General features: G+C 41.5%; 1 protein-coding gene across 2 annotated transcripts in view; it reads left to right on the top strand.

The window, feature by feature from the left end:
- Positions 1 to 1,929: 1,929 nt before the first annotated feature.
- The window catches only part of CCND2 (cyclin D2), a 55,961-nt gene continuing 34,877 nt past the window's right edge, over positions 1,930 to 23,013 (top strand). Inside the window, exons 1-4 of one of the 2 annotated variants that reach the window (XM_073314806.1) lie at positions 1,930 to 2,755; positions 4,209 to 4,424; positions 7,515 to 7,674; positions 22,365 to 22,513. In XM_073314806.1, coding sequence (XP_073170907.1) covers positions 2,561 to 2,755; positions 4,209 to 4,424; positions 7,515 to 7,674; positions 22,365 to 22,513 — 720 coding nt within the window. In that variant the 5' untranslated portion in view covers positions 1,930 to 2,560. Of the gene's footprint in view, positions 2,756 to 2,808; positions 3,439 to 4,208; positions 4,425 to 7,514; positions 7,675 to 22,364; positions 22,514 to 23,013 lie in introns of those variants that run through there. The other variant, XM_073314801.1, reaches the window with a different exon arrangement.

The raw sequence follows: 23,013 nt of genomic DNA, 5'->3' as shown, positions 1-23,013 counted from the left end.
CTTAGAAACTTTTGTCAATTATCTTGCGCCAATAGGACATTATATCACTCTCCCTTTTCCTTGAAAATAATAATAAATAATCACAATTACGGGCTTTTGGGGCTACAAAGCCAGACAAGAGAGTTTATGAATTCACTAAGATTTGGGGGGTGGGTGGGGAGTTCATTGGCACAACGCGCTCCCTGTTTACACGAGCAGCCAGGCAATAGGAAGGGGAAATGAATGAGGGAAGATAAAGTCAAGAGCCTTTCATTGAGTAGCATAGACATTAATGTATATGCATGGGCGCGGGATTCTCCCCTTCCTTTCCCCAAATGCCGTAATAAAATACAAAATTTGCAAAGTAGATATGTTTCCAGTGCTTTCTATTGCAGACCTTTATTGATAAGCTCTCAGACAATGACGTGATAAGAAGCTAAAAATGATTTAAACCATAGTTTGTATGACGCATGGATTTGAAATCACATGTGGTTCTTTGCTTTTTGGGGGGAGGAGGTAGATGACTTTTGATGAAAGATAATATGAATAGTGTATACCTCATTATGATGGCTCTACTCATTAGCAAGTATCAAAGGTGCTGTAGAAAAGGTTCAGATTGTCTTTTTGATGGTTAAACATTTCACGTCACTGACTAAAATATCTACTCAGTTTCGGAAAATCCCTCTCAAACTTTTTGTGTTTTGTTTTTAAATGTAACTTTATTCCTCATGCAGCTAAACCAAGGCAGTTTCATCCTCAGTACATACTGTTTCGTTTTGAACTGCAATTTGAGGGTTGTGGGTGGGTGGGTTTTTTTATTTTGTTTTTGGCTTCGGGGGTGATTGCTAATTTCCAATCAGCAATTTTGCTCTTTGCTCTTTTATTAATTTTTTTACAGTAGACCGGATACTGATTTCCCCCAGTTGATAAGGTCAGAAGGTTGTGTGTGTGTGTCTCCCCCCCTTTCCCCCTCCTTGGTTTCTTTTGATGTAGTGAGGAATGCTTCTTCCTTAAAATATAATCTGCCCAGTAACAATCAGCGCGCAGCAGCAAAAGCCCCAGAGCTATTGGCTATGCAAATAGAGGGAGGGGAAGCAGCTCCCCAAACTCTTAACTCACACTTTTAAAGTGATATTTTCTTTCCCTCCACTTCACCTTCATTTTACTGGGGGGACGGAAGGGGTGATTAGGAGGCGTGCTAGCCACATACACCTCTTTATTTTCTGCTTGGCCATCTTACTTTTCATGCAAACCCATCTTTAGGGGCATACAGTTCCTCTTCTCTGGTTCCAGCAAGGTTGCAACAGAGACTTAACAAACTTGACACACTTCACAAAATGCTGCCTTGCATAGGCTGGGAGGCACAGAGGAGTGGCAATGAACTGAGGTGTGCTGTAAAAGGTTAAAAACCACCCAGAATAAAAGTTAAACTCCATGGCTAAAATAATAGATGCAAAAAAAAAAATTAAAAAAAAAAAGCAAGGGTACGAATGATCCTCATAGCAAATCAAGCATGATGGAAATCACATTTATTGCCTAGTGCAATTTTTTTAAAATGCAATATAAAGGACAGCAGTAAGAATAACTGAAGCAGGAAAAATGCAGTGTTGAAGGCTGAAAGTCACAGAGCAAGTGCGGGACAAATCCGCCCCTCTGCTTCCCCACCCCCATTATATTTCCTAGAAAGCTATATCAGTGTGACCATGCAGTGCTAACACCGTTCTGGCTGTTAGTCAGAAATACATAGACATATTCGAGGAAGTTGCATTGTGGCCACTGCTAGATCTCCCCAAACACCAGCGTGAAAATACTGCAAAATATACAAGCATCAGCAAGCACACAGCTTTGGAATCTTCTTTTGTACGGTCTCTGTTTTGCCTTTAGTCTTTAGTTGGCAAGCAAAGTTTTCCTCCTGGTTGCAGGTCAGCAGGCTTGGGGGCGGGAGGGGGGGGAGACGGAGGGAGAAAGGGTGTGTGGGGAAAGGGGTATCCGAAACCTTCTGTTTAACCTGGAAGAAGCAGGAGGATCTCCAGTGAGCAAGGAAATGTCATGGTTAACACGCACAAAACTAGGCTGATATTTAGTGAGCCACTCGGTTCTGTTCTTGCAATAAGCAATTAAAAAGAAAATAAAAAAAACTTATATGGATCCAGATTGCCCGGTGCAGCAGAAAGTCTGGAGCGATTTTGTTTGGTCGCTGTACAGAAGAAAAAGAGAAGCTGTCATTTTGTGTGTGTGTGTGTGTGTGTGTGCCCTATACAAGGGCCTCCTGGTTCCTTGTTAGCTTATAGAGGGGGAAAAAAACGCGTTTGATGTTACATCTGACCAGCTGCTGTTCTCCATAATAACAAGAGAGAATACTGCCTGCCCTAGTGAGTTGCGTCACTTTTGCTTCAACTTTAGGCTAGAAATCAAGAGAGCGAGAGAGAGGAGAGAGAACTTTCAAGGAAGCAGGAGGGAGCTGGAAAGCCCTGCAGCCTGCCGCCCACCCACTTACCCCTCCTCCTTTACCCCCTCCTTCCCCTCCTCCTCCCCCCCAAAAACTTTTCCATCAGAGAAAGAGGGAGATCTCTTTGGAAACATGGAGCTGCTGTGCTGCGAGGTGGATCCCATGCGGAGAGCTCTGCCAGACCCGAACTTGCTCTATGATGACCGCGTTTTGCACAATTTGTTAACCATAGAAGAGAGGTATCTGCCCCAATGTTCCTATTTCAAATGCGTCCAGAAGGACATCCAGCCCTTTATGAGGAGGATGGTGGCGACCTGGATGTTGGAGGTTTGTATTAAATTGAGAGGCAGAGCTTCCCCCCCAATCGGTCTGTCTCCCCTCTTTGCTCCTGGTTCGGGATTTTAGGGGGCTCCTTTGCACGGGGGTGGTGGCTGCAGAACTCACCCTTTTGCAAGCTCCTGAGTTTGTTTTGTCCCTTCTTTTCTTGCAGTGTTTTGCCCCAGATCATGGTTTTTGCTAATTCATTCAGTGCTTTTCTGAGGGGGGAGGGGGGAAGGCAGACGGGGATGTGAAATGGTTGTGTCTCGGTCGTTTGAGTGCGAACCTGTGAAGAAAACTGCCCTTCCGGGGCTGCTGCTTTGCAAAGAGGGGTGCAAAATGGGGGAGAAGGAAAGTTGCAAAAGTCTTTGCAAAACAAGGAAAAGAAAACCCTCCTTTTCCCCCAGGCTACTGGATCTGCTCGAGTGAGGCTTTTATGGCGAGGGGAGCTGGTCCAGATGCCGTGCAAAAAACAAGGGGTGACCGATCCCCCCCCCGATTTTTGCCCAGCAAGTATTTCTGTGCCCACGTATGCAGTGCTCAGGACGTGCCATTTTTTCGCCATGTTGCTTTGCATGCAACTCTGCTCAGAAGCGCCGAGCCGCCCCCACCCCAAAAAGAAGAGATCTGAAATACACCCCCTTCTCAGCAGGGCTGGACCCCAGCTTGATGGGAGGCTGCTGGGGCGCCCGGTGAGCCGGGAAATCCCTCCCTCTCCCCAATATTTACCCTGCAAGGGCGGCTGTGGGCCCAGAGCCCTCCAGACTTTGCAGCCTTGCGCTGGCCCCATCATTTCCCCTTAAGATCTAGCTTTGGGGGGACCCCTCCCCGCCCATCCCTCCCAGGCTGGGAAGCCCAGACCCTCCTCTTGGTTTTCATGTGAAATTTGCCCCTTTCCCCCCTGGGTTGGATTTTTGATCATTTTTTGAAACCATTTTCTCCTGCTGAGGATCTAGGCTCTCCCCACCCCACCTCCCCCCCTTGCCGAATCGCGGGCCCAGGGCTGGGGGAACACCCCGCTGGGGAATTTTTACAATTGTCGGGAATGATAGGGGGGTGCCTGGGGATGCCATCGGTCCAAAAACAGGGGCCCCCGGGGCGGTGTAGATATTTTTATTTATTTTTTGAAAATATGACGAAATCCAAAAAGGGCAAAAAAAAAACCACCCAAGAAAAAATTGGGTCGCAAAGTCTGAGGCGGCTGCTGCTGCTCGATGGGCTTTCGGCTCCCACACTGTGACTTAATTCATTTCTTACTGAATGAACCAAAGGAATGTGAAAGCCGATTGACAGCCTTCCCAGCCTCTCCAGAGATCGCCCCCTCCCCCCAATCTAGCAAAAAAAGAAAAAGAAAAAAAAGAAAAGTAAAATCATTTAGAACCATTGGTAAATTTCATGTGATCACTCATTCTCTCTCCCTCTCTCTCTCGCTTTCCTCCCCACCCCCACTCCTTGATTGCAGGTCTGTGAAGAGCAGAAGTGTGAAGAAGAGGTTTTCCCCCTAGCCATGAATTACTTGGACAGATTTCTAGCTGTGGTGCCCACCAGAAAGTGCCATCTGCAGCTGCTGGGGGCAGTTTGCATGTTTTTGGCCTCCAAGCTGAAAGAGACAATCCCCCTTACTGCAGAGAAACTTTGCATATATACGGACAATTCCATCAAACCCCAAGAGCTGCTGGTAAGCAGCCCCACTCTACCTCCAGTGTGCCCCCCTCCCCCTCCACCATCAGCGCTTGTCCTGTCAACCTCCCCCCTCCTTCCAGGGCCCAGCAAATGATACATGTCTCAGCCCCTTTATAATTTTTTTAACAATATTTGAAAAGTTGAAGGTGTTAAAAGATTTTCCTGCACTGATAGAAAGTGATCAAGATAAGTTTCCTGTATGAAAATAACATGATTGTTTGAAGGGGAGATCTCCCCATTCCTTTTGAATGTCCTGTGTATAATTGCCTAATATTTAATAGCCTTGTCCTTTTCCTGTTTATTTAACACAATGGTTAGCAAATGCCCTCAAAGGGAATCTGAAGGCATTGGTTACTGTTTGTGTTTTTTAAGAGATTTATATATAGTTAGCAGAAGATCTCTTTTTGATAGCATGCACATACATATATGTACATGTGTTTAAATGGGCAAGAAACTTTCTGAGCTGGGTTCTTTGTAAAGGTGCTTTCTTTCTGGTGCTCTGGTGCTGCACTGCCATCCAGTGTCAGACATGCACAACTGGAAATGACCTCATCTTTGAACCATTGCCAGAATCTCTTCTGTTTGTAGTTTCTTTTCTGCTTTCAGTTTTAAAGGAGCTGTCTTCAATCTGAGGAAATTTTTAAAAACCCATGTTATGTCACTTGGCTTTATTCAGGTTAGGTACCAAATAAAATAAATATGCAGGAGGATTTTTATCACCCTTTGGAAAATTTGCTTTCAAACTTTTTTCACTATTGATGCAGTAAGCCCTGTTTCTAAATTTCTTTCATTTATGGTTGAATCCTGCTCCTATTGAAGTCAAGGGGAATATTGCTATTGATTCTAGTGAGAGTAGGATGGAGTGCTTCATACTGTGAAATTAACAAATTGCCTGTACAAGTGACAAATTTATAACTTAGAAAATCATGGGTAGCATTTGTGCCTTTTTTGTATATGTAGTTCCCAGTGTTAACTCAGTAAGGGTGGTTTCGGAGTAACAACCGTGTTAGTCTGTATTCGCAAAAAGAAAAGGAGGACTTGTGGCACCTTAGAGACTCACGAAAGCTTATGCTCAGATAAATTGGTTAGTCTCTAAGGTGCCACAAGTCCTCCTTCAATAAGGGTGAAATTTATCGAAATTCAGCTCTGTTAAGCGTAATTGCAAAGAAGGGCCTCCTCCGCAGTGAGGAGCTCAGGCTCAGATCTTCAGGTGAGAGAGCTGAATAAAGTTACTTTTTTTTTAAATGCTTTCTGATTAAATAATATTTGCATAGTGCTTTTAAGATATAAAGTACTGTGTTAAGTGCTAAGTATTATTTGTTTATAAGAGTGCATATTTCAGTCAAATAGTTCTATTCTCACAGATCCTAATTTGTAGGATCTGGCCCTGAATTCACACAAGTACTTCTTATGTGAAAAACCCATTGAAGCCAGTGGAGTTCCACCTGTGGAAAAGTTGCAAAATCAATCTAGAAGGAAGGGCCTTGCCCCAAAAATGCTGTTGTGCTTAATGCACTGTTAGTAGTTCCCCCAGTAGTTCTACCTAGTAGTATTTTCAATAAATACTGTGGCGTCAATAAATACCCAGTAGTATTTTCAATAAATACCCAGTAGTATTTTCAATAAATACTGTGGCCTCAATTCAGGAAAGCGCTTAAGCACATGCTTAACTTTGTTGATTTCAGAGGGAGTTAAGCATGTGCTTAAAGATAAACACATGCTTAAGTGCTTTGCTGAATAAAGATGCTTTCCTGACTTGGGGCTTGTGTCTGGTAATAAGTGTTAGAAAGATCAGTCCTTCATGAATTTAATTGTCATTTTATTAAAATATTTTATGATTTTCCTTGAGAAATTATGTAGGACTGGTTTCAGGTTATCCTTATGGAAACGTTTTAGTAGAAGATTTCCAGGTTTTGAAGGGTTCTATATTATCTGAATAGCAATGTTTCTGGTGCAGCTGTTATCTATTAAAGTAGGGTTCTTCTCTGAAAAGTGACTGTAAAAATGCCATTGTGGGGTTCCATGTTTATTGTCTCTCACAGATGCCAGTTCAGATCGACTAAGTTCACAAGTAAAAAAGATGTTTTTTCCAATCGCCAGCCCTACAAACTCAACCTGGGCTCTGCAAGTGCTGCTGGCTTTCTGAGGCTCATGCATCCTGGAGATTAAAGAGTCTATAAATGGAATGTCGTTAATAATTCTGATGATGCATGAAGTGGAGTGGAATCCAGCTCCCTCTCTCTGATCTATGAGGCCTCTGTAGGACTAATAGCAGTAAAATGTATGAAAAAATTATTTTAGAGACTAAAGGAAGGAAACATGGCTCTGAAGGCACCCAAGGAGCAGATCTGTTGCCTGAGAAGGTGCCATTTTTATATATAACTGCTTTTAGAAGTATAACCACACTTTAAGGGCCTGAACCATCATTCCTTGTGCACCTAAAAACTTCTTGTGACTTCTCTGGGAGTTTTGTGTGTGCAAAGAATGCAGGATTGGGTCCTATGTGGTACATTGTCAGATGTCGTACAGTCTTCTTGGATGTGTCGTATGCATTTCCCTTCTGCAAAACTTGCTGTGGCATAGGTGAAATACCATGTGAAGCAAAGGACATCTCTAAAACAATTGTGGAGAAAATGCCGTGTTGCTAACTTTTCCAGTGGAAAAAGAAAATGTATGTGTTGCTTATTTGTGTGCATAGTTATCCACTGGGCTTTAAATGGCAATAAATTAAGCACTATAGCCATTTAAAATAAGTTACTAGGGAAGGACCACAGTGACCTTGGCGATATCTAATTGCAGGATAAAGTTTATGGGTGGGCATTCAAAACTGGATACAAAAAAAGTAAAATCTTGGCAGGAGCTGTCAGGCCTCATTATTTTCAGTGTAGCTTGACATTTCCAGTGTTTAAAAAAAAATGAAGGAAAAGCAAAGTCAACAACTTCAAAGCTTCAGAGGCATATTGAAAAAAGGTTTAAGCAAAACCAATTTAGCAGTGATATAATTACAATCAGTAAAATGAGTAAGCTTTTTGTTCTTTTTCGTCAGGCTTGCCTATGGTTTTTCTTTTTTTTTTTCTTCCTTCAGGAGTGGGAGCTGGTGGTGCTGGGAAAGTTGAAGTGGAATCTTGCAGCAGTGACTCCACATGATTTCATTGAACACATTCTAAGAAAACTGCCTCTACCTAAAGACAAGTTGCTTTTGATCCGGAAGCATGCACAAACATTTATTGCCCTTTGTGCCACAGGTAAGACAAGGTGTTTTGAGTCGCTGCTTCCTGCTTTTAGTGGTCTGAGAAAGATAGATTACAGCCAGTGGTGATACATAGGGCCCTGTCCTACATCCCTAGCTCACATGGGAAGGCCCATTGAAGACGATGGGACTATTCACATAAGGGCTGCAGGATCAGGCCTTGAGATCGTATGTTTGCTAATGCAGAATTCTTGCACTGGAGAACAGCAATAATGAGTTAAATCACTGTGGCCTGATTGTAGCCAGCTTTCATTGAAGTCAATGGAAATACTGCCATTGAGCTCAGTAGATGCTGGATCAGAACCTTTGATTTTTCTGCTTTTTAATTGGTCATAGGTGGTTTCTGGGGACAGATATGGTACATCCAATAATATCAGAAGCTGCGATGGAATGTTAACAGGTTCTTTATGAAGTCTCTTGTTCTCTGAATGTTTTCATGTATTATTATAGGCACTTCATTCTTTAGTATTGTACGGAAAAAGATGAATTGGGGAGAGCATTTTTTGTTTTAAATTGCCAAATATATATGTTATAATGACATTGCCAAGGTGAAATATTATATGTAAACATATGTCTTATTTGTGATACCACTAGATTATGGAAGGAGAAGGAATGGAAACAACATCAACATTTGTTTTGTGTCTGTGACACTTTTTAAAAAAAAACAACGCTTTTTTTTACTTCACTCCAAAGTTAACCAAGAAACTAGGCAGTCATTTTCACTTTGTGTTTATGGACAGTCGTATTTTCTGCTTCTCCTGTGTTTAGGTTTAACATACACCATGGAAATGTTTAAATAATTAAATTTAATTTCGTCTTTACATTTATTTATTTAAATCTTCAACGTATTTCTAGTCATTTTAATTTATGTAAAAATCCTTCTTTCAAAAATGAAACCTAGACATTGAGCCTTAAACTACTTAACAGCGTCCCTATTAAATTCTGCATCATGCTGTTGTTGATTCAGATTCAGTTGCTTACAATAGGTCTAGTCATTAGTTCTTTGAGGAGGAGGCAGAATTACATACAGTTCAGTGACAGTCAGTCATGTTACAGACGGAATGTATGGGGCTTTTTGGAACAGGGATTATTTCTGCCTATGAACTTGTGCAGCATGTAGCAGAGTGGAGTCTATACTGGGCAGTTGAGGTGCTACCATAATATAAATAATTACTATTATTTAATGGCATTTGAGAGTTGATAACCGTCCTTTGCACAGTAGGCTAGTTCTGCTACTTGTATAGATTTTAATCTTTAAATACTAATTTTATGGACTATATAAATGTATATGCTTTAAATTTGATTAACTTTTTAACCATTGAGATTAACACACACACACACACGACTAATACACACACACACACCTGTGCGCGCACACAATGTGTGACAGACCCATGGCTGACATTGTCAAATGTAGACTTCAACTTTCTTTATGCTGTGTTTACATTGTGGGGACTATAGCAGCCTCGCTATATAGCATTTATGCCGGTATATCCCCGTAGTGTGGATGCAGCCTACGCTGGCAGAAGGGTTTTTCCATTGCTGTTGGAACGCCACCTCCCCAAGCGACAGTAGCTAGGTTGATGGAAGCGTTCTTCCATCGATATAGGTACATCTAAACTGGGGGTCCGGTCAACATTTTTTACACCCCTGAGCGCTGTAGCTGTGTCAGCTTCAGTTTTGAGTGTTCACGAGACGTAAGTCTCAACTCATAACTACCCATCCTTTTTGTTTTTTAAACACCTTTCTGACCTTCAGACCCTTTATTCGGGCAAGACTCCATTGAATTCAATGGGAGTAATGCTTAAGGACTGCAGGAGCACTCTTGGTCATTTATCAGCCAGTTTGGGCCTGATGAACTCTTTCCTTCAGGATTTTTTATCGGTTGTTATGTATATACTGGCTTCACCTCTTCTAGTGTCAGCATTAGGGGGTTAATCCTAACATCCCTGACTTCTTTTCTCTCCTGGAAGCTCTTGGTGTTTCACAGGCTCTCCTGCCCACACATCCAGTAGTTACAACACCCTCGCTGTAGCTTTGGTTCTGCCATCAGTGATCAATCCTTCGGCACTTTGGGTTTTGTTCTTCTCAAACCAAGCTGTTCCTGCCTTTGCTTTGGTGCACTCATCCACTAAAGCAGTGGTTCTCCAGCTTTTTCATTCATCAGGGCACTTTGTGACAGAGAGATGACCAGACTTCAGTCTCCAGTTCCCTACTTCTCAAAATTATTCATACTGCAGATCCTTGGAGGGCCATCAACCGTAGTTTGTGCACCAGTGTCCTAAAGCCTGGGTACCTCTCCATTCTCTCTTAACGACTTCTCTGTCTGTTGACTCCATTCCCTCCCAAGCAACTATCAATATATATCACTCTATTCTTTACTCAGCCAGTGACCAGTTTGCACCTTCCTCTATCTTGTATCTCCTCCTACCCTTTCTGTGTTCTTTTGTGCATGGATCCTGTTCATGAATTCAATTCCCTTGGCTTGATCAGAGCTCCTTGTCCATCAGGAGATATGGAAAGCCCAGTGTATTGTATATAATCTCTTCAGAGTCCGTGGATTATCACTGTGCACACTGATGGGACTGGCTGTGGACAGTGGAGTACCTTCTTTTCCTCCCATCCCGTTCGCCACAATTTGTTGTGAGGAAATGATTACATTCGCTTTTCAGGAATCAAAAACATGTATATAACCTCACTACAGTTTCAAGATTGGGGGCCTCATTCCCCCTTGATTTACTAGCAATCTGGTATTGCTGTATTATTTGTTTTACAATAAATGCCACATTTTTGTTATAGTTCCCCTTCTCAGCTTCTCTCCTCAAAAGCGTTATTGTTCTTGTGTATGAAGAAAAGTTCCTTCTTGTTGGACTTTCTTCCGACTCTAGTCCTTGTCACCTTTTCTTGCTCTTTACTTCATAGCTATCATCAACCACTCCATCGTCACTTGATTTCTTTTCCCTTTCTCACACAAAACATCTTTCTCAGTTCAGGTAAAACCTACTCTTTTATATTGCCATTTACCCTTTCTGAGCACGGTGGCCTCCTCCAACCTATGACCATCTCTCACAGTACAACTTCCCTAGCCACTTTTTGCCTGGCTTTTGACCTTTTCCCACTACCAAGATTGACCCTCTGTGGGTGGTTAATGACCTTGCCGTTGACCGTGGATCATAGATTCCTCTCTTTTCACTTCCTGTTTGACCCCAGTGCAGCTTTCTTTACTATCAATCACTTTCTCCTCTTGAGTGTCTCATGTAAGAAACTGGTGTCTCCTGCACTTTCTTCCTCTAATTTGAATCCTAGCTCTTAAGGTTTTCAAATTTTCTCCAGCCGTGACCAGCTGTGATCTCTTGTCCTGTTCGCAGTCCCATAATCCTTTGTGTCAGCAAAGGGATTGGCGTCACAGCAAGCAACCACAGCTAGTTTTGGATGGGAGTGCTGGGTGGACAGTGGTGGAGTGTTGGATTGTGATGGGTGATTAGGGTTGCTTTCATTGGAGAATGCCTTAGACATGATGGTCAGGTATGCAACCCCATGCTCAGGGTGTCCCTAAGCCTCTGACTGCCAGATACTGGAGTTGGATGACAGGGGACAGATCACTTGCTAATTGCCCTGTTCTGTGCATTCTCCTAAAGCGTCTGGCATTGGCGACTGTCAGAAGACAGGATACTGGGCTAGATGGACAGTTGATCTGACTCAGTATAGCCGTTCTTATGGAGAGGAACTCTGCCCTCTTTTGCTATCTAACTTTTTCCTCCTAGGGTTAGATAGTAACCCTAGATGACATACTATAGATGACACCCATTTCTGTATTTCCCCTTAACTCAATCCTTCATCTCCTTGTCTCCCATCTATTTGTTTGTCTTGACTCTGGGGCCTGTTTCTGAAACCAGTTGCATGACGTAAATCCAGAGTGTCTCCATGAAGTCTGTGGAGTTATTCCAGATTTACATGAGTGCAACAGACATAAGAACACATCCCTCTCTTTGCTGCTGGCTGCCCTATAACATCCTGCTACTGAATTATTTGAAAAACCGGAGCTCATCTTGAGCATAAAAAGCTCTCTTTGTTCCTCCTCTCTGACTCAGGTCACACCCTCTGTAACCTAGACCTTAGCCTGAAAATTGAGGTCAAAAATCTCAAGGTCCTCCTTGACCCCAAACTTTCGTTTCCCTTCCAAGGCTTTCTTGTCTTTAAATCTGCCTATCACCACCTCCTGAACACAGAGTTCACCCTTACCCTGACACTCTGCCTCCGCTTAAATCCTTTTCCATCCCTTAATCACTTCCTGTCGTATCTATACTTCCCTTCTTCAGTGGTCCTGTACATTTTGATAGGTGCCAGATTGCTGTGTCCAGATGCTCCCTCCACAGAGTGGAGCTAGATCATCGCTTATCCTTTCACCTTTGCAGGCTCCCGAGTTCAGTTTGGAGTTGTTCTTCTACTTGCATTACCCTGTCTGCTTGGAGCTAGCACACTCCAAGCCATGGAATGGCTCCTTGCGGAGCCAAAAGATGCATTCGTTTCAGAGCTGTGTGCTGGACATCCCAAACTGTGGCTGGAAAGAGGAACAGTCAGCATTTCGTTGACTTGAAATCTCCATTTGTTCCCCCCTCTTTCAGGTCTGTCAGAGTCCAGATTGCTGGCTCCCACCTTACGTTATGTTCGCCTATGAGAGACAGGAAGTGCCAGTATTTTAAGGTAGTGCTGCCCCATTTACTCCAAGGCCTCCAGGTAAATAGATATTTGGATGAAAGTGGAGGTAGCCAGACCAGGCTTTGGACATGCTGAGCGCCGAGTCACGAGCCCCAGATCACAGTGAAGAGAACGTGGCTTGGTTGTTCTGTTGTGAGAGAGGGCCATATCTGTGCCTCAGGACATGCCCTGGGCACCCCTGCTATGTTCAGTCTTCACCCAGCCTTCCCTCTTTCTGCCTGTTTTGAGGGCCATTGTGCTGAACTCTGTAAGGTGCTGTCCCTTCAAAAGAGAATACATGGTGCTATGCAGTAACTCTCAGCAGCAGCCTGGATTTTCTAAAATCAGTGGAAGAAACAATGATACAATAAACGCTTTGCTGCAGATATTAATCTTTTGAAAAAAGCATACAGGGTGAAGTGGCCATGGTTACATGATTATTTCTGGTATAATGGGGTCTGAAAGAGGCATAGCCATACAGCACTGTTGGGACACAAAGAAGGGTTTTTGATAATTCAGGGGAAGGTGGCATATAGCAATATATCAGGCTTCACAGCAAAACAAACAAAGGCACAGTCCTGCTGCTGTTAATGTTTTGCCATTAGCTTCATTGGGGCACAGAATCAGGCTCCAAATATGGTATAACTACATCTGAAGAATCAGATAAGACGCAGCAGATAGAATATCACCACATATGGAATCCTTTCCCACTCCCCCCAACTCTAGCCAGCACTAACAGTGTTGCAATTGATTAAGAGTATACAATAATGCTTTCATATCTTGGTCAATACAATTAATACAGAGGCATAGTGTGGCATTTAGGGGCAAACCCACTCCCTGCAGCTCCGAACCTGAGTTGCTGGACTTGTTACTGGGAAGATGCCTGGGGGGAAGTGGAGGACTGGATCTTTCTGCTGCTAACCCTTTGTATCAGACCCTCCCTGGCGTAAACTGGCATAATTCTATTGATTTCAGTGGGGCTGCTCTGACTTTCACCAATTATGGCTCTGGTCGCTAGATTTTTCATTTGTACAGATTCTAACAGAAGGTGGGTCTCAATCATTGATCGGGGTTCCTTACTGCTACCAAAACACAATAAATAATATGAATAATAATAATAATTAATAAGCAGAATAACCATCCACAAAACAGAGCTCATGATCTGCTAAGCAGCATGTTCTGTTAAGCTGCCATATTATACATCGTTACTTGGATCATGTTAAACATACTTTTCCCCATTTATCTCCTATGAAAGGCAGTGGTACTGACTCCAAACATTAGTATTCAGGGTGCTTGAATATTCCGTCAGACTTTCCTTGGGGATTTCTGATCAAAGCCAATATAGGGTCATATCTAATTTGTCTTATTTATGTGATCAGTGACTGAAGTCACTGGGACTCTTCAAGGCAAATAGAATTTGGTCTCCGTCCATCCTGTCTACACAAAGGAATGAAGCACTTAAATCGGTGTCATGTTTGCTTAATAGCCTTTTGTTTGGTTGTACGTGGTTCTAGTACGTAATTGCTAAAAAATGCTAAGAAATGGGCTGTTTTTGCCTTTTAAAAACAAAGTAGTTAACGTGGAAAATATAAATGCTATGTCTACTAAAAATACAAGAGCAAGAAACTTACTGACGAACACAGTAGAATTCACAACATGTATGCATAATAAAGAAAACAATACACATACTGTCCAACTGAAGTTGGATCAGAACCTGGAACAATTAAACATACCGTTTAGACTCCTCCTCTCGTTTCCTCCAAACTTATTTTTTCAAATATTGGGCCACATATGTCTCTGGGGTTACAGCATTGGCTGGGTGGAGTTTCATGATGGATTCATTTAGCCCGTTTATGTTTTGGAGAGTAAATATAATTTTCAAATTGGATAGATTGCTGACCTGATTCTGTAGTCCTGTTGTAGGCAGGGTGGATTTGATTTAAATCATGATTTAAATCACTAGTCAGGAAGACTCGATTTAATCATGGATTTCTACATAAAAGTGCATTCTTGTTGGTTGTGATAACCTTAATACATATACTTCACAGGTAGAGGAACTTCATTAAAATATTCCCAAACTGGGTCTCTTTTATGGCCTGCAGCCATTATAGGTTTTCCCTTCTAGTGAGAGAAATGTATGGTAGATCTCAAATCAATGAAGGCCACACTCAGAAAGACCTCAAGACTTCTGGAATATGCTGCTCAAACAGTTTCACTTTTGTTTCTACCGCCTGTCCCTCCCTTGTCAAATTTAACTCCAGACGTCTTCTCCTTGTCCAGATCTATTCCGCCCCCAATAATCTTCTATTCACTGAACGTTTTAAAACTTTGCACTTTTAGAGAGTGGTAAGGGATTGACTCTGTGTATACAAATTTTCAGAGGGACAATAGGGTTGAGGTCTGTTATTTCCCAACTCTCTATATTATTTATTTAAAAACATTTTTGTTGTTAACAAGCATGTTATCTCTGGAGACAGAAATCCACAGTTTGAGAACTGCAAAACTAAGCATCTGTGATGCTGAGTCCCATTGGGTAGATAGAAAGATTAACCTAAATAATCTATACAGAAGTTCCTGGAACCCCATAAGATTGGGTCCCTAAATATAATTAACTATTGGAACTCATTTACAAAACTTTTCTTAAACATTACATGAATATATTGTCTCATACTGTAGAATTATAATTTATGATCCCTATTCCGTGATGAGATATCTTTAGATAGGTTTTTTCCTCAAAAAGTATTTTCTCAAAAAAATCCGATTTAAATTAAAAAAATCTGATTTAAATTTAAAAGTCATTGATTTTTATCCACCCTGGTTGTAGGTAAAACTTCCAGTGACTTCAGTTGGAATTCTACCTACATCAAGACAGGAACTGCAGACTCTTCATTTGTAACACTGAGAAAAAATTCTTTACTATATCCTAGAAATGAAATCTACCTTATTATAAAGCTGAAACCAGGACACTCACAAAAGGTAATTGTAAATAGGTAGGCTTCCCACATTGCTCCTGACACAGTGTGCACGTACACACCAGATATTGTTCAGACTTGCAGGATGTCTCTGTTTCAGCCCTTATGTCCCTGTTGATTGAGAGAGACTTTCAACCTTTCATTTTCCTAGGTTGGTAATGAGGTCCAGGGGGCCTGGATGCCAGCTGAGTCAGCAGAATAGCTCTGCATCCTGGATTCTACAAGGTGCTGTCCTCTGACAGTTGCCACAAAAGTCAATAGTATCTTGCAGGATCAGACCCATAGTTTTTAAAGGGCTTGTGGAATAAGCTCCTATATACACTGATGATTGGTAGAATATGACTCCATGTGGATTTTGCCCTGGGTGGGAATAGAAAGTGAAACCATTTGTGGTTTCTCGTAATCTGCTTCTTTTCTTTATACTTTTTTGCTATTCAGACATATTGTCGCACTTCAAAATAATGCCCTTGCCATCATTAACCCTCTTTTATACTTTGCTTTGCAATCGCATAAATCATTATGAAGATTTAGGGCCAAATTCTTCCCTTGGATGCATGTGCTAGATTCCCACTACTTCCATGAGAGCCACACCTACATCTGACAGAAGAATTTGGCTCATAGCATTGACGTGGGTATCACACAGGGAGTGCTTTCATAGGATTCCCACGATATGGCTATCGTCATCATCTCGACCAAGCAATTAAAACACTCCTCTGTATTCTTCAGGCCAAATGTTGAAGTCCTTACTCCTTTTATTTTACTTTTTTCCCCCCAAGGCAGTTCTATTGACTTGACCCCAATGGGGGTTTTGCCTGGGTAAAAACTGAGTAAATGTTGTCAGGATTTGGCTCAGTGTCAATTGTAGGAGGAGGAGGGAGGGTGTAAGTTGAAAATAACATTGTACAAAAAGCTTGTTTTAAATCTCTTGCTGGAATGTGAGGGGCTTGGAGGGGGTCCTGCGTCCCTGCAGATATTGTGCTTAATATTTATGTTTTGGTTGCACCTTGACAAACATTTCACGTAGTTATTGCTTTGCTTGAATATGGAAATATGTTAATTACAGCCTTTATTCTGCTGTCTGCTCCTTTCCTCAGCCTTTTCTATTCAACCCTCTAGGTGGCCCAGCACAATGTGGCTTCTTTTCTTTGAATGAGCTCTTTCCACGCTAATAGGGTCCCGGGTGATGTGGAGAACCATGTGCACAAAATCGGTGCACCGCCCCCCATTCCTTTGTGGGCATGTCAGGTTAAATTCATATCAGCAGGAAGGTCACTGCCATGATTTTCAATAGCGCGAGATGAGGTGATGACTTCAGACAATGGCGCCACACTCTTCAGCTGGAGACACTTGCCTTACCAGTTGCAGTAGTTAATTAATATGCTAAAAATAGAAGCCAGTGATACAAATCGCTGCCTGTTGTACAACAAAGACTGGGCATGTGTAGCTTTGATAGCCAAGTTTATGGTGCTTGTCATGGAGGGAAGTTAGTGTAGAGCTAGAAGCAATGTAAGACTTTCTGGATGCTGAGCTTTAGTCACTCTGGGCCTCTGGCCATTCGCGAGCTGTCTCATTTGCATTATGAATGACATTAAGGGAACTAACAAGGTTATTGGGCATAGAAATGTTCTCATGTGACCGACCACACGTGGAAGCAGACCTACAGCAGTGCTAGTTGGCAGGGGCACTGTGGCTCTTTATTCGGCTTCCTAGGAGGAGAGTTTCTGGGAGTACATAACTCATAGATATAAAATAAACGATGAGAAAAACTACATTCAGATAACGTGACGGGCCCGATGTAAACCCCTAGGAGGCAAGGAAATTCAGAGTGAAGACTGGGATTCCACCCTTCACTTAGCTCATTGTGCCGAAACATAGGGCACAGTATGTATGATATCCCAAGGTTTGAGGGCTCCTGCAATACCTACTGTTGACACTGCAGGGAGGGTGAGAGAAGGACAGAGTTTCATTCTGAACTCTGAATCTCTGCGTCTCTGTGTACAAGTCAGATGTCGAATGGTATTTGACTTGATTTTCAGGGAGAGGATTTAATTTCTTTGTTTATAGCACCGTCACTTCCTCAAAAAGGAGGAAGGCAGGGATACACTATATTACAGACATAAACCGCCTGTTATTTGTATAAGTAGTAATGACATAATTTGGTAATTTAAAAGTTAGGGCCAGATTCTTATCCCAAGTTACACTAATGTAAATCTAGGCTAACCCCACTGACTTCAGTGGAGTTACACTGGATTTGCACTGATCTGCTTAATATCAGAATTTGTCCCATGTTCTTTATCGTATTTTAATATCCTTGTTAAGAGCCTGATTGGGCCTGATTCTTCTCTCATTTACACTGGGATAAATCAGGAGCATCTCCAGTGTACTCAATGGACTAGATCCTCAGCTGCTGTAAATCAGATCCATTGACTTCTGTGTTACACCAGTGTAAATCCAGATTAAACCCACTTCAGTCAGTGGGCCTACATCAGCCAGCCCCAGGGAACTAGATCAGTGTAAAACCAGTACATATGAAAGGAGAATCAGGCCCATTGAGCCAAAGTCTGCCTTCACCTTTATAAATCCATTGAAGTCAATGGATGTACTGTGGATTTACACCCGTGTAAATGAGAGCAGACTTTGGGCACTAATTCTATCGTGTAAATATGGTTTTAAACACTTTTTAAATCTTATAAACATTTATGTGCTCCCTAGACTGGGAGTGGGGCCTGGACAGTCACTCATGCACATAAATCTTTACACATTTTTAAAACACCGATTTTCCTGATTTTTTTGAGCCATTTCTGTTTTTAAATTGGATTTTGGGGCCCTGTAGCCCTTCTTTCACATACTTCTTCTTAGAAGATACCATATCTGCCCATAGTACAGCGCTGCTATAGCATCAGTGGGCAAGTCTTGTGTTCCTTCATTTGTGCCATCCGTTTTTAAGGAGAACTCCCTGTGGAAGACAATAGGGAGCTCTGCTTGAAGTTCAGTTGCATGTTACGGCCCTGAGGAAGGCGTTCAGGGTTTGATCCATTATGAATGCGTGCATTTACAGTCCTTATAAGGAAGTAGCGTGCTAGACTCTGATCTGAGTTTCATTCGTATCATTCAATTTGCTTCAGTGGAGTCACTTCAGATATATGCTGGTACACCTAAGATCATTGTGTCTAGCTCTGAAGACTTGGAGGCAGGAATCCTGATGCTATTCCTGGTCTCCAGTTGACTTACTGCATAACTGTGGGTGAATCATTTTATTTCTCAGTGCCGCAGCTTTGCCATCTGTAAAATGGGATAAAACAATAGTTACTTGCCACACAGGAATTTTGTGAGACATAGTTCTCTACTGTTTGTAAAGTGTAAAGTGCACTGAGCTCCTAGAGGGAAAGTGCGGTGAGCTTTATAGAACATATTTTGTGTGAAATGGCTGGCTGGCCTTCAGATGACAACTTCCCCTGCTCCAATGATCCTCTGTGTTCCAGATAGAGCCCTATGAGGAATCCATGTCATACCACCTCTCTTCCTCCTTCCTGAGGCCCCGCTGTGTCACAGACACCATCTTTCTGGCTGAGTATTCTGACCAGATTCCCAGTCCCTTCTTACCCTGTCCTCTTTAATTGACCCAAGGGATTGCTAGTGAGCAAATGATGCATTCCTCCCTGAGAAGAGCATGGTGTCACCACAGCTACTCCAGTCACAGCCAACTCAGTGTGTGAGGGACTGATACAGGGAATCAAACCCAGAGGGCCGAATCCTCAGCTGGTGTAAATGAGCATAGCTTCACTGAGTCAATGGGGCAACACCCATTTACACAAGCTGAAGGTTTGGCTCGGATCTCCACCATGGTAGTTTGCAGGGCCAGTCTCTATTTTTATAAATAAACTGAATATATTGACAAGGATCTGTTTCACACTATGTACTAATTGGGTTTTGAGAGTACTCATTCTAAATAATAAAATAAAAGTTGATTGTAAACATGCAGTACTTTTTCTCCTCCCACCCACTTGTTTAAACTCTCCTCCAATCCCTATGAATAAAAACCAGCAAAAAGATGTTTTTTGTTAAGTTACTGTTGAACTAAAGTCTTGAAAACCAAGTTTCAGTTTGAGCAGTGGTTTGCAATTAAGATAAACTGGGAACAGGAGTTTGTAAAGGCAATTTGGATATACCATTCACTATATCAGTGCTGAAAAAGCCTTAGAAAGGTAACTTATAAAGGACAAAGCAAATTGGGATTGTGTTCTTTTGTTTCTTTCTGACATATAAAGAATTCTAGAAAAGATTTAAAAAAAAATTTTTCCTGCTTCCTTATTAAAAGTATCAGGAATGTCAGTCCGGTCTTCCTTGATTTTGCTAGATGGCTCGTTAGAGGTCTGAAATATGCATTATGGGCTTTCTCACTCCTTAATTGTAAAGGTGTGGCAGACTGAAGGGCAGGGGGGTAAGAGATATGATTAAATTTAACAAAGACTTCTTTTCTCCAAATAGTTTACCACATATTTGAGTTAAATATGTTTTAGTAGGGCTGTCGATTAATCACAGTTAACTCACGCGATTAACTCAAAAAATTAATCGTGATTAATCGCACTGTTAAATAATAGAATACCAATTGAAATGTATTAAATATTTTGGATGTTTTTCTACATTTTCAAATATATCGATTTCAATTACAACACAGAATACAAAGTGATCAGTGCTCACTTTATATTACTTCTGATTACAAATATTTACACCATAAAAATGATAAACAAAAGAAATAGTATTTTTCAATTCACCTCATACAAGTACTGCAATGCAATCTCTTTATTGTGAAAGTGCAACTTACAAATCTAGTTTTTTTGTTACATAACTGCACTTAAAAACAAAACAATGTAAAACTTTAGAGCCTACAAGTCCACTGAGTCCTACTTCTTCTTCAGCCAATTGCTAAGAGAAACAAGTTTGTTTACATTTATGGGAGATAATGCTGCCTACTTCTTAATTGCAATGTCACCTGAAAGTGAGAACAAGCATTCGCATGGCACTGTTGTAGCTGGTGTCGCAAGATATTTACCTGCCAGATGCAGTAAAGATTCATATGCCTCTTCATGCTTCAATCATCATTCCAGAGGACATGCTTCCATACTGATGACGCTTGTTAAAAAAATACTGTGTTAATTAAATTTGTGACTGAACTCCTTGGGGGAGAACTGTATGTCTCCTGCTGTTTTACTCGCATTCTGCCATATATTTCATGTTATAGCAGTCTCAGATGATGACCCAGCACATGTTGTTCTTTTTAAGTACACTTTCACTGCAAATTTGACAAAACACAAAGAAAATACTAATGTGAAATTTCTAAAGGTAGCTATAGCACTCGACCCAAGGTTTAAGAATCTGAAGTGCCTTCCAAAATCTGAGAGGGATCAAGTGTGGAGCATGCTTTCAGAGGTCTTAAAAGAACAACACTCTGATGCGGAAACTACAGAAACCAAACCACCAAAAAGAAAATCAACCTTCTGCTGGTGGCATCTGACTCAGATGATGAAAAAGAACATGCATTGGTCCTCACTGCTTTGGATTGTTATTGAGCAGAACCCCTCATCAGCATGGAAGCATGTCCTCTGGAATGGTGGTTGAAGCATGAAGGAACATATGAATCTTTAGCGCATCTGGCACGTAAATATCTTGCGACGCCAGCTACAACAGTGCCATGCAAATGCCTGTTCTCACTTTCCGGTGACATTGTAAGCAAGAAGCAGGCAGCATTATCTTCTGCAAATGTAAACAAACTTGTTTGTCTGAGCGAGGGGCTGAACAAGAAGTAGGACTGATTCGACTTGTAGGCTCTAAAGTTTTACTTTGTTTTATTTTTGAATGCAGTTGTTTTTTGTACATAATTTTACAAAATTAAGTTCAACTTTCATGATAAAGAGATTGCACGACAGTGCTTGTGTTAGGTGAATTGAAAAATACTATTTCTTTTGTTTTTTACAGTGCAGATATTTGTAATAAAAAATAAATACAAAGTGAGCACTGTACACTTTGTATTTTGTGTTGTAATTGAAATCAATACATTTGAAAATGTAGAAAACATCCACAAATATTTAAATAAATTGTATTTTATTATTGTTCAGCAGTGCGATTAATCGCAATTAATATTTTTAATCGTTTGACAGCCCTATGTGTTAGTAAAAACAAGCACAAATAGTCATCACTGAAAACCTCTTCTGTCTCAACTGCTTAGGTTTCAATTCCTTTTGATTTCATATTCCAACTAGTTCTGCAGTTATACATAGAAATCCAGGGTAGATGAGACCTGAATTGTTAATGTAAAAAACAAGCAGAAATCTCTCATTCCCTCTTTTTTAAAAAGGGGGGAAAGAAGAACCATCTAGGCCTTCTTTTTCCATCATAAGTGGGTTTGGAAGATAGATTTTTATTGGTAAATGTTGGCAAATGTCGATTTCACCCCCCGAAAAATATTTCCATTGATAATAATCAAAATTTACAAATATGTATAGTAAGAAAAATGCTGCTTGCGAACTTTGATTTAAGGATATTTATTTTGTATATTTGACCTGTGATGTTGACAATTTGTGTTTTAATGGTTATAAAGCTTGAACTTTTTGAATCTGAATGTCTGCTGTTATTAAATAATTGTCTGACCTCCTCACCCAAGTAATTTCCTGCAACTGAAAATTTAAATAACTAGAAATTGGGGAAAAATGAATAAAACCCATAATTATGCACAACTGAAAATTTAACTAGATAAAAATAGAAGTGTTTAAAATACTGTTGAAATTATAAAAAAATAAAAATTGAATTCTGCCAAGCCTAATCACAAGGAAGGGAAAAAGGGCACAAACACAATTTCTTTTTCTTTTGCAGGTCACCTTTAAGCCTCATCTATCTGCATCTAGCTTCTCTTGCTCAGTCAGAGCAGAAAGGACTTCAGTATTTCTGGCTGGTAGTCTCTGTGTCTTACAGCTTTGCTGGTCTGTGCTTGGAATAATTCTTGGGTCCGTTTCTGCAGATTTTAACTTCGCCATGTATCCACCATCAATGATAGCAACTGGAAGCGTGGGAGCAGCCATCTGTGGCCTTCAGCTTGATGATGGGGAAAGTTCACTGTCCGGTGACAGCCTAACGGAACTCCTGGCCAAGATCACAAACACAGATGTGGTAAGTGTCCTGAAAGCATTGTTGTTTCTTTGCTGAGAAGGCTGTGGAAAATATGATCAACATAATTTGCTTGATCCTGCTAGCCCATGGGAGTTCCACGGGCAGAGGACTTGCAGAACTGAGCTCATAGACACCGTTACAAAGCTTTGGAATCAGCCCAAAACTCTCAGGGTATATGTACACTGCAGTTAAAAACCCTCATCTGGCCCATGCCAGCTGACTTGAGCTAAGAGGCTGTTTAATTGTGATGTTAGGGGTTAGGGTCCCAGACCTCGGGCTGCAGACCAAGCTCGAACATCTACGTTGCAATTAAATGGTCCCTTAGCCCGATCCCATTTGGCATGGGCCAGCTGCAGGTGTCTAACTGCAATGTACACATATCCTAAGTCACACTCTACCTGGCTTTTCTGTGAAAGCACAAGGGGTGTGTTTGTTGGAGAGAGGAAGTGGGTGCAACAAGGGGGCATCTGGCAGTCCCTGCTGGTGTCTCTTGGAACACT

The sequence above is a fragment of the Lepidochelys kempii genome, chromosome 1 (assembly GCF_965140265.1).
Source record: "Lepidochelys kempii isolate rLepKem1 chromosome 1, rLepKem1.hap2, whole genome shotgun sequence".
NCBI classification, from domain to species: Eukaryota; Metazoa; Chordata; order Testudines; family Cheloniidae; genus Lepidochelys; species Lepidochelys kempii.
This window is presented reverse-complemented; position numbering and strand designations above follow the sequence as displayed.